Consider the following 12241-nt stretch of genomic DNA (forward strand, 5'->3'; position numbering starts at 1 on the left):
GTTGATCAGTTTTAAGGCCAAACAGTAAAATATAGGGTGATCAAGATCTGTAGCAAAGCACAAACACTTAAGTCAGGGATCAAGAAAAGGAGCAGAACTTTGGTTATGATTCTGAAATCCAGACACACCCAGCCAGTCTCTCTTCCTCATCAGAAACATCAGACTAAAATTAACTATAAATATCCAAATCTGCATGTTACTATAAACTTCTAAAGCTAAATCAGAAGCTTGGATGAGCAAAGGGTGTGGAGGCATGATTATTCCCACAAAGCAAGACACTGTCACCCCTCCTACCTTTTTTAGCCCCCGAAAGAGAGTCCCTGGGTCCAGCCCAAACCTTCTGTCCATTGCAGCTTCATACTCTGCAGGGAAGAGCAAACCTTTGATACGGACACAGCAGCCAGAGCAGGAAGAGTCAGGGGTGGGTTCTTTGCTGCTCAAGAGCAACACCTTCCCACATGGTCTCCAGCAGTGAGGATACCCATATCCAGGGAAGGGCAAGTTCTCCACATCACTGCTCACTAGGTGGGGGGCCCATAGAAATGGCAAAGCAGTTTCCCAGAACCAGTGTTTTGATTCCCCCTGGCAACAGGGACAGTAGCAGCAACCCACCTTTCAGCACACAAGACCCGCACTAACCCTCACTCGCCGTTTTTCAGAACTGCATGGTGTCCCCCACCAGAGCAGAAGGGGGACACACACTCAAGAGTGGCCAGCACTGCCAAAACAGGGAAAAGCTGCTCAGAGAAGCTGCCTCTAGAGCCCACTGCCACCACATTTTGTCATTTCTGCAGCAGACTTGCTGGGTGCAAGACCATGGGCGCACAGCTTTGTACCCAGTTACACAGAACTCCTTCCACTGCCCTGCAAACGCCTTTCTGGCACTTCTTCCCTTGAGGGCTTTCAAGAGCCAGGTAGAGTCATTAATGCAGAACTTTGTTGATTGAAGCCTAATAAGATGCAACATATATTCTCTGCAAAGCCTCTCTAGCTTCTTATACTTTTATAAGACAATTTTTATTTCCATTTAAATAGCAATGTGCTATAACACAGCTTCTTTTCATCTACAAATTGTACTTAACTTGTTTAAAATCTCACTCTTGCTCTGCAATACACACTTTCCCAGCTCCAAACCAAGCCACCACAGCAGCTACCAAGAGGTTACACAAGGCAGAGGTAGGTGTTTGGTAACAAGCTGACCACAAAACTCTACAGACAACCCAACCATTGCTCTGAGTCCTGGACGAGAGCTCCAGGCAGGGAGCACCAACTTGCCCTAGGGCCTCCCTAGGTTCAGGCCTGGCAATTTCCATCAGAAGGCAGAGCTGCTCCTGAATGACCCACCTGCAAGGGGCTGTTGGTGACTAACCAGGGAAAACAACACAAATCAAACCAACTTCCCTGAATCTTCCCTAACTGAGTAGCTGAGCTTCAGAGGTCTCCCTCATCAATTCCCTGACAGCCACGTCCGAGTACAGCATTACCGAGGGCAGACCTGGCACTCGAAGGCAAAAAAGCCCTGGGACAAAGCTCAGGTGGCATCTGCCCACTGCTTCCTCGCATGGAGCAGGCTGGCAGCTGGGAAGGACACGGGGGCTCCTCGCACAGGAACAAAGCAGAAACCGACCAGAGAGGAGAACTCACACCGAACAGCCTGGCCAGCCGCGGGCGGGAAGCTGCGCCGAGCGAGCCCGCCCACGTCGCGCACTTACTTCGGGACACTTGGTGCGCCTCGTAGAAAGCGTAGAGGTGGGAGCCCACGGTCAGCAGCCCGTAGAGGCACAGCTCCCAGGCCGGCAGCAGCATCGGCACGGAGCTGCTCCCGCCGGCCGCCTCCCTGCGGGGAAAGAGAGACGGGAGCGGTGTCCTGGCGGAGGGCAGGCGGGCACCGAGCAGCGGGGCACGGGGCACGGCACCGCGGCTGCCGGGCCCGGGCTCAGGGGCGGCCCCGCTCCGCTCCGCCCGCAGCTACCGGCAGGGCAGGCGAGCCATGCCCGGCCGCGCCGGCTGCAGAGGCCGCGGGTCCAAGGGCTCGGCACGGCCCACGGGACCCTCGGGACAGAGCCAGGACCGGATCCCGGCCGCTCTCACCGAGCCGGGACAGACGGGAAGGGAGGGGAGACGCCGCTGCCCCTTACCTGAGGAGGGCTGTGCGGCCAGGAGAAGAAGGAGCGGCAGCAGCGGGCTCGGGCGGGCTGAGCGGAGGCTGCACACCCGCAGACGAGAGGGCGGCCCCACGCCCGGAGCTCCCGCCACTGGAGCGACCCCGCGGCCGGCCGTGCCCGGGGGCCGCCCCGCGGAGGGACGGCAGGGGCGGAGCGGGGCGGAGCTGCCGGCGCTGCGCGCCCGCGGCCGAACGCTGGGGGGCGCTGCAGCCCGCTCGCCACGGGCGTGCCCGGCTACAGGGCCCGCGTAGGCAGGAACGGGGTGTGCATACAGCACACGGGGTAGGTACACGGCCACGGGGGTAAATACACAGCCATGGGGTGTGCATACACTCACGGGGTGTACATACACAGCCACGGGGGTAAATACACAGCTGTGGGGTGTGCATACACTTACGGGGTGTACATACACAGCCACGGGGGTAAATACACAGCCATGGGGTGTGCATACACTTACGGGGTGTACATACACAGCCACGGGGGTAAATACACAGCCATGGGGTGTGCATACACTTACGGGGTGTACATACACAGCCACGGGGGTAAATACACAGCCATGGGGTGTGCATACACTTACGGGGTGTACATACACAGCTACGGGGATAAATACACAGCCATGGGGTGTGCATACACTTACGGGGTGTACATACACAGCTACGGGGATAAATACACAGCTATGGGGTGTGCATACACTTACAGGGTGTATATACACAGCTACGGGGTGTAAATACACAGCTACAGGGGTAAATACAGCGCTACGGCGTGTGCATTCACCCACGGGGTGTAAATGCACAGCTATGCGTGTAAATACACTTATAGGGTGTGCATACACCCACGGGCTGTAAATACACAGCTGCAGGATGTGCATACACAGCTACGGGGTGTAAATACACAGCTACTGGGGTAAATACGCTTACAGGGTGTGCATACACCCACGGGTGTAAATACATAGCAACAGGGTGTGCATTAACCTTCAGGGTGTAAATACACTAATAGGGTGTGCATACACCCACAGGGTGTAAATACACAGCTACAGGGTGTGCATACACCCACAGGGTGTGCATACACAGCTGCGGGGTATAAATACACTAATAGGGTGTGCATACACCCACAGGGTGTAAATACACAGATACAGGATGCGCATACAACCACAGGATGTAAATATACAGCTACAGGGGTAAATACACTTATAGGGTGTAAATACACAGCTACGGGGGTAAATACACACCCACAGGGTGTGCATACACAGCTCCGGGGTGTAAATACACTTATAGGGTGTGCATACACCCACGGGGTGTAAATAAACAGATATAGGATGTGCATACAACTACAGGATGTAAATACACAGCTACAGGGTTTAAATACACTTACAGGGGCTGCACAGCCACAGGCTGTAAATATAGGGTGTGCATACACCTTCAGGGTGTAAATACACACCTTCAGGGGTAAATACACAGCTACAAGTTGTAAATACGCTTACAGGGTGTGCATACACCTACAGGGCATGCATACGCCTACAGGTGCACACCCACCTCCAGCCTGCTACAGGGTGTCCATAACAGCCTTTCACAGCCTTCTTGCCCACTCTCACCAGAATACAAGGCACAATTATGCTGGGACACCGTTTTTACCATTATCACGGCACAATCTGATCAATCAGCAGGTCTGAACAACACCACCAAAGCAAGAGCATGAGGCTGGAAATGCTGGTGATGGCAACTCCCTCCTGGATCAACCTGCATTTTAGCAAGGGCTTCCTCCTCCTGGCACTGCAGACATGACTAATGAACCTCACTGTTCATAGAGTTAAAAGCACACTGACTTTCCAATCCCAAAGGTTTGAGCAATCTATGCTCATCTGATCTTGCACTACGTGACTTTTAATCCTCTCTGTTGCTGAGATCAGTGGTGTCATATTTTAATGGGGGGAAACACTTCATATCCCATAGGACATTTTCTTGCTAGATCTTTAAGTTCCTCTAGCAAAATAATATTTCTGTTCCCCTGATCACCTGGTTGCACCCGCCAATTCCTGTTTCTGGATCTTTGAAAGCCAGACTTCTACCTAATACTCCAGATGAAGGCATAGAATCATTAAGGTTGGAAAAAACCTCCAAGAGCATCAAGTCCAACCTTTGGGCTGAATACCACCATGTCAATTAAACTAGTGCTAGGTGCCACAACCAGTCATTTCTTCAACAATTCTGGGAAGGGTGGCTCCACCACCTCCCTGGGCAGTCAGTTCTAATGCTTAACTACCCTTTTCATTAAGAAATTCTTCCCAATGTCCAACCTGAATCTCCCCTGGTGGAGGTTGATGCTATCTGCTCTTGTCCTGTCAGGAGTTTCCTGGGAGAAGAGACTGACAGCTCCCTGGCTGCACCCTCCTCTCAGGCAGTTGGGGAGGGTGATACAGTCCCCTTGAGCATCACCCTTCCAGGGTGGACACCCCCAGCTCCCTGTGCTGCTCCTCACAGGACTCATTCTCCAGACTTTCCACAAGCTCCCTTGCCCTTCTCTGAACATGCTCCAGTGCCTCAACACTTTACTTGTCGTGAGGGGGCTTAGCACTGGACGCAGCACTCAAGGTGTGGCCTCACCATTGCCCAGTACAGGACAACCACTGCCCTAGTCCTGCTGGCCACACCATTGCTGGGACAAGCCAGAATGCCATTGGCCCTCTTGACCACCTGGCAACACGCTGGCTCTCAACCAGCACCCCTGGATCCTTTTCCACTGGGCCATTTTCCAGCCACTCTGCTCCAGTCGGTTATCAGCCCCATCAGTACAAGGACTTGTCTTCTCTATCTTAATCAGATATGCATGTCCTAATATCTCCAATTTGTCCATCAGAGCCTCTGATAATCTTGAATGATTTGTGCCTTTTCCTCCATTTTTTCTTTCTGCCTCTCTTTGCCAGAGAATTACTCACTTTCAGTTTATGGTGTCAGTTGTGATAGCCCTTAGATATATGAATTGCATTTACTCTGTAGAGCTGCTGTAAAATCTCAGGGTTAGGGATGTTCTCCTCTATGATGGTCAGATGCTATTCTCTGCTGACAGTGCTCCCCCAATCTTTTGTCCTCATCGGGTTAGTTAGTACCTTCCCCCCTGCCCCACCAAAAAAAAATCTGACAATAGACTTCATAACAGCACCAAACCAGCAGTCCTGAACTTGTGAAAACATTTCCAAAGCACTGCAGCTGAGTTACAGCCACTAAGGGTCAGCAGAGTTTGTTTTTCCTGCAATTTTGTGGTTTCTGGTCACCTGTCTGAAGCCGGCACAGACACCAGGCCCTCTAGATGGCTGCAAAGCACCAGCAGTCTGCCAGCTGCAAAAGGGAATGGGTACAACAAGGTACAGATTTTACATCAGGTTACTCTAAAAAGGACATCTTTATCACTAGTTATGTGGTGGCATTCAAGAGCCCTGCATGGACCAGGTGATCAGTTACCCTTCCACAAGGGTCAGTGCCAAGCCCAGTGAGCAGGAACATTGACAAACTTGACAACAGCCCCAGCTGGAAGACCTCACTGTCTGGAATTCTACATTAGACTATTATTTTTTTCCCCACCCTTATTCATGCTAGTTTATATAATACAACATGACAAGTCTCAGTGAACAAGTTTGCAAGAGTAGGTGTAAACCGAGCTGCTGAAAATCACTGGCACAAATACCTGTGCATTCACATGGCCCTCACGGTTTTAGATGGCATGAATGAAAAGCAAGTGCTACTATTCCTATAGTCGCTGACAGACAGCAGTGCAATCTGGGAGCAAAAACTCTCAGAAAATGGCAGTAGGAAGTCCTATTTGTCATTTGAGCAGCAATGAGGTAACAGGTTTTATGTGTCTCTTGCCCTGTGTCTCAGCAGTTACGCAGGCCTGGCCCCCTCTTCAAAGCATTTGCCCTTTGAGAAGAAAGCAATGTTATTCTGTGTACACACAGCAGCTTTCTCTGAGGCCAAAATTAACAGTCAGCCTTAGGCAGAATGAGGATTTGTGATGGTAGAGATGTTTTCTTGATACAAATTAGAAGCATCTCTTCTGTTTGAAGGTTTGCACTGTGCTTACTCATTTCCAGAATGGCTGCAGAGTGTCTTCCCCCTGCCTCTATGAACAGAGGGTCAGACATCACTAGCAAAGAGTCTGTTCCTTGTAGATGTTGATGTCCCCTTTTTTAACTTCTATTACTTCTGAAGCTGGCATAGCACCTGAGTTCTGTTTTGACTGTAAAGTTCAAATGCCATTTGATCAAAGTCTCCATTTCTTATGTAGCAGGTTGAGATGTGGTTATCAGGAACTTAAGCAAAAGAAATCCAGAATGAAAAAGGACAGAGGTAACAGGAGGCCTTTTAAAGAGGCCCCTACTCTTGCCTTTTTATGCAAGGTGAGCTTTTACAAAACTCTTTATTACATAATCACAGAATATGGGTGAGGCTTGAAGGCACCACAGTGGGTCATCTGGTCCAACGTCCCTCCTCAAGCAGGGTCATCCTAGAGCACATTACACTGGATTACATGCAGATGGTTCTTGAACTTCTCCAGTGAGGGAGACTCCATAACCTCTCTGGATAATCTGTTCCGGTACTTTGTCATCTCACAGTAAAGAAATTCTTCCTCGTATACAAGTGGAACTTCCTCCATCAGTTTCTGCACATTGTCCTTGTCCTATTGCTTGGCACCACTGAGCAGAGCCTGGTCCATCTTCTTGACACCCCCATTCCACCACAGACAGACATTGATGAGGTTCCCTCTCAGTTGTCTCTTCCCAAGCCTAACAGGCCCAGTTCCTTCAGCCCTTCTTCATAAACGATGCTCCTGTCCCTTAATGATCTTTGTTGCTCTCCTCTAGACCCACTCCAGTAGCTCCACATCTCCCTTGTACTGAGGCACCAAGCACAGGACACAGCACTCCAGAAGAGGCTTCACCAGAGTTGAGGAGAGCCTAGTTATTTCTAGGGCCTCATCATGGCCACAGATAAATGGCAAGGTGTGGGTTGTAAAAGGCAATTAAGTGGGAAAATGAGGCATTTTGCAGCTGGGAAAATAAAGCAAATATCAGATTTTTAAGGAAACTGGTTTTTTGCAATTGTTGTTGGTTTCACATTGGGTAAGAAATCAAAATGAGTCTTTATCAACCCAGCAGTGGATTTCTCAAGGCGGCTAAAGCATAGGGCTTCTAACTGGTTTTATTTTTTAATATAAAGTCCCAATGGGGATTGCATGCCCTAGAGCTTTCTCTCCCAGGCTGAGATCTCACACATGGACTCAAGACTCTTGTTTTCATTCACCCTCTAGAAATCACGCAGCAATGCCCTCTGCATGCAACATCTGAATGATGGGACACAATCAGGACCCACTGAGTTTACAGGTTAGAATTTCAGCAGCAGATAGAAGGCTAAGCTATGTATATTTTGGAGAAATCACCACCATGTCAAGAAATCTCCATGTAGCAAACCAGCAATATTAAAACTGGAAGATTTAAATATATGAAAGATATGGTATGTACAAAGAGACCTAAGTGTGTCTTCCAATAACCAAGTTAAATATGACTTTAACTTGGTTATTGGAAGACACACTTCCAATAAGAAGTGGAGGTTAATGTGAACCCCCTATCTGGAGATCTCAAGCCCAGAGTTATGGATTCTAGGGAGACAATGTGCACGTTTATCCTTTTTGTCTTGTTTGGCTTGGCTTAATGAAAAGTGGACATTATACTAGGCTGGCAGCATTACAGTGTCCCATCTTTAAAGGCTCCTCTTGCCTCTGACTCCCAGCCCTGAAATGGGCTCATAGTGAAGTGCCAGTAATTTTTTTTAATTTTTTCCTCATCATCTTTAGCCATATTTATGTAGATAGTGTTTATCTAGAGAGCCTTACAATTCACAAAGTTACTGTTTCTGTGCACATTTAATGAGTCCCCTGTAACTTTGAGAACTTGCTTCATGCTCTGAGACTGGAAAAGGATCTTCAAGCTTTTCATTGGGAATTCATAAAATTGCTTTTGGAAAAAGTATAGTAAATTATTACACTATTGTAACTAAGCAGCTCAATGTTGGATTCATGCTGAACCTCTCAGAGGTATCCTTGTCAATACACTACCTGCTTTTCTTAACTAAAGCCCTGACAACTACAGCTCTTGCTCAGAGCCTTTTAAGGGATTTCTTCACTTATAAATTCTTCCCTCCCATGAAATGACTGTTGTAAGAAAGGTTTGACATCCTTGTTCTCACCATGGATGCAGAGACCACTTGTGTGTGGGGGCCATACCAGAAGTGAAGTTTAACTGTGCTACCTTAATTGTGTCTGAATGATAGCTCATCATGTTTAAGTGTCTAAGTATTCAGCCATTAAACACAAAGGTGGGTTGTTCTTTTTTTTTTTTCTCACAATACCCCTTAGAACTTATCCAAAGATATGTGAGAATTCAAGGGAGTTAATGATATGAGATGCAGTGAAAAAGACCAAAACTTGCCAAAATTATACTCATTGAAATCTTGAAATCAGTGAAAAAAGTCCATCAAAAAGACAGGAGAAGAAACAGATCAATTGAAATGATAAAAAAAAAAAATCTGCACCAAAGTGAAAACAATAAAAAGACAATGGGATGAAGCACAAGGAAACAGACCAAACCTTGCCCAATCGATCATCATTGAATTCACAAGATTTCATTTCTTTTCACAAAATTAAGAATGGATTGGAATGAAATGAAGTGCAGAAAAATGAAATAAAAGTTTATAAAATAATGTACTTTTTGAAAATATTAGAAAATTTAAATCTCAGTGTATCATTTCCTTTCATGAAATGAAAATGCTTCATTTTATTAAAGGGGATTGGAATCTCAAGATTTTAATGACTATCATTTCATTAAGTTTCAGCTCCTTTCTTCCCTTCATTCTATTGCATTTCAATAATTTTCCTTTTCATAAGTAATTTTCTAGTTTTCAATTGCATTTCCTTTCATTATATTTTGTTTCCTTTCTTTCTCTTTCATTCCATGATTTCTCATTTCATTTCCTTTCATGTAGTGAAATCTCAACATTTCATGAAACGAAATGAAATCTGCAGATTACAATGAGTATCATTTCATTAAGTTTCAGTTTATTTCACTGCTCTTTACTTCATTCCATTCCATTTGTTTTCACTTCTTTTCAGAATTTTTTTTTTCACCCTAATTGGTAATCAAGCTTGGGCCTGTGGTTTATGTGCCCATCCACTTGCGCAGGCTTAGTCCTAAAGGTCTGGGGGCAGCAATGTTGTGAGCCTGCCGTGATCCTGCTGGCATGAGTTTCCCAGCCCAAGTGTCCCTGGAGCTCTAGGCTCTTTTCCTCTCTCAACCCTACCTCTAAGTCTTATCTCTGGGACTGTAGTCCACATCACCATGGGTGGTTCAGATTACAATGATGTAGGAGCAGCACAGCTGGGGCCCCGCCTGCACCGCCTCGGCATGCCATTTCCAGCTGCAGTGTGCCTGGAGCTGTAGGCTCTTTTACTCTCCCAATCCTAACCCAAATGACAGCTTGGCACTGTAGCAGAGGTCCCCCTCTCCATAGATGGCCCAGATGAAAAAGTGAGGAGACAGCAATGTTGGCATCTTGCTGTGGTGCCATTGCAATGGTGTTTCTCACCCCACTGTCCAGAGACATAGGTCCTTTTCCTCTCCAAATCCTAACTTCAACTCTAGCCCTATTGGCAGCTTGCCAGAGGTCTTCACTGCCACAGGTGGCCCAGATGAAGAAGTGAGGAGACAGCAATGTTGGCACCTTGCCGTGATGCCCTTGCAATGCCTTTTGCAAAGGACAGCATCCCTGGAGCTGTAGGCTCTGCAGCTCTCTGACCCCTACCCTAACAGCAGCTTATCTCTGCTGTCAAGATCCCCATCACCAGGGCTGGACTGGATAAAAAAACAGTACAGTGAGCAATTGTGGTACCTGCCATGATGCCCTTGCAATAACTTTTCTAGCCTTAGTGGTATCTTTCCATCACCAGATAGTAGCTGTATTAGAAAATGATATGAAAAGTAAGTCAGTGTGGAAAGGAATGTCAATGAAAAAGAAAAGCAATGGTTCCTGTTTTGAGGGATAAGACTAGCTGTAACGTAGAACTCACAGAGGACACAGCAACTGTCTGTGGATCCAGTCCTGGTACCCACAGAGACAAACTGCAAGGCTGGGAGTAGAATGAGCTATAGAGAAATGCTACAATTAAGGGAGAGCACCGTGAGCTGTGGCACAGGGTGAGGAAGCTTGTTTAAAACATGGACTTCTTGATTGTACCAAACTGGTACAATCACCTTTTAGTCTTACACCTGTCCTCATATAATTGTTATAAGTCTATAACCACAGCACCACCAAAACTGGACATGAACTACTCTGGAAACATTTTCTGCCCCTCAGTAACACTTTGGCAGGCCAGTGGGTGAAGAACATAACTATTCCCTGCTTCAAACTACACTTCTCCAGATTAATTATTTCCCAGCTAAGATTTTTCTAGCTATCAGAGGGAAGCTTTTTTTTTCCTATGTGTTCTGATAGGAACATCATACAGCTCTAAGTTACAGTGTTTCATACATAAAAATAAATCTACTAAGTATGGATCTGCTTTTCTTCATCTGGACAGACAGGCCTTAACTAAGGAGAAGTTTTTTCTTCACCTGGCAGCCAAGAGGTACATTTCATCAAGAACACTTATATGATGGGGTTGCAGGAATGATCAAGTTACTCTCGGAGAGAAAAAGCCAGGTTCATAATGGTCCTCACAAGCCTCATTTGGCCATGTCTACCTTCTAAGGGAGTTCATGTTTGAATTGGCATGGTACCAGAACAATTTGATTTTGAAGCTGTTAGGTGTTAGCCTCTGTCCTGTATAAGAGGTAACTCTCATATATCCAAGCAGCCCATTCTCCCATGGATATCGACACACACTGCTCTCACAGGGAAACCAGAACTGTGTGTACACAGCTACCAAGGAGAGGATTCCCATCCAGTTTCACCCCCAATACACAGGCACTATGCCCAAAATATCTGGTCCTACTGCAAAAAAAAAAAAAAAAAAAAGAGAGAGAGAGCAAAAGTATGGTAGCTACTAGGGACCTTTTAGTCTCCAGGCTAGAAAATAATTTGAATTAATAGAACGTGAGAGCATACTCAAGTTTTTTCTAATTTCATTGCTGTATAGAACTGATTTGCTCAACTGAGACTTCTGTCTTTGAGGAAAGAGTCAATGCTGCCAGCCCAGCTCTCCCAGGCAGCCTTACAATAACAAAACACAGAGTGTGTTCATTAAGTAAGAACATGAAAATACCACCAGGTGAGTAAGCAGGTTGCAGTTTCAGTAGTGTTTTTATCACAAACATTTTGAATTCTTTTAGTTATTATGAAAAGCTCTTTGACAGTGTAATTTTAAGTAAATTGTTCTGTACTAAGCTTTTTTATTTATTCTTTAAAATTTCCATCATTGGATATTAGCCTCTTCAAAGGAAGAGCAAGCTGTCAGAAAAAAAATGCCTTTTTTCAGGATTTAATGAGAACATTTCTTCTTTCTTTTCTCTTAAAAGGATTATAATGTGATGGGGTGAAATATAAAGAATAATTAGCCCCATTGGAGAGTAAGTTCCAAACAATATATTCTTTTTACACAATCTGAACTGGAAGAGCAGGATTTGGTTTTAGTTCACCAACCAAGGAAATTATTAATTAACCCTAATGGCAAAATCTATCTTCTGGTAGATGTCCCAACCTTAAAACACCCAGCCTGGCTTTCAGATCCTCCAATCTCTTCTAAAAAAGGGTTATAAAATATCATTGTTATTTTACAGCCAAATATTCAGGGCTCAAACCAGCTGTACAGCTGGAGTGGCAGGTTACTCCCTGGGATGTGAACTGTCACTTGATTACACTGTAGAAGTGTTTTTAGCACAATCAAATTCAGATTTGGTGTAAACCTGCAAAGCACTGCAGACATGAACTAGCCAAGACTTCTGTCCTTTTAATCTCAGAACCCCTAAATTAGGTATAACACATCCAAGGCATCACACCAAAACAAGTATAACAAAAAGATGAAGCTCAATAATT

At 46.0% G+C, this 12241-nt stretch overlaps 1 protein-coding gene across 2 annotated transcripts in view; it reads right to left on the minus strand.

The window, feature by feature from the left end:
- The window catches only part of HHAT (hedgehog acyltransferase), a 146949-nt gene extending 144713 nt beyond the window's left edge, over positions 1-2236 (minus strand). For both annotated transcript variants that reach the window (XM_058020337.1, XM_058020338.1), the window contains exons 1-3: positions 2139-2236; positions 1713-1837; positions 295-362 (exon numbers count right to left, since the gene is read on the minus strand). In XM_058020337.1, the coding sequence (XP_057876320.1) occupies positions 295-362; positions 1713-1806 (162 nt within the window). In that variant the 5' untranslated portion in view covers positions 1807-1837; positions 2139-2236. The remainder of the gene's footprint in view (positions 1-294; positions 363-1712; positions 1838-2138) is intronic.
- Positions 2237-12241: the final 10005 nt, after the last annotated feature.

This window comes from Melospiza georgiana, chromosome 3 (genome assembly GCF_028018845.1).
Source record: "Melospiza georgiana isolate bMelGeo1 chromosome 3, bMelGeo1.pri, whole genome shotgun sequence".
Taxonomy (NCBI): Eukaryota; Metazoa; Chordata; class Aves; order Passeriformes; family Passerellidae; genus Melospiza; species Melospiza georgiana.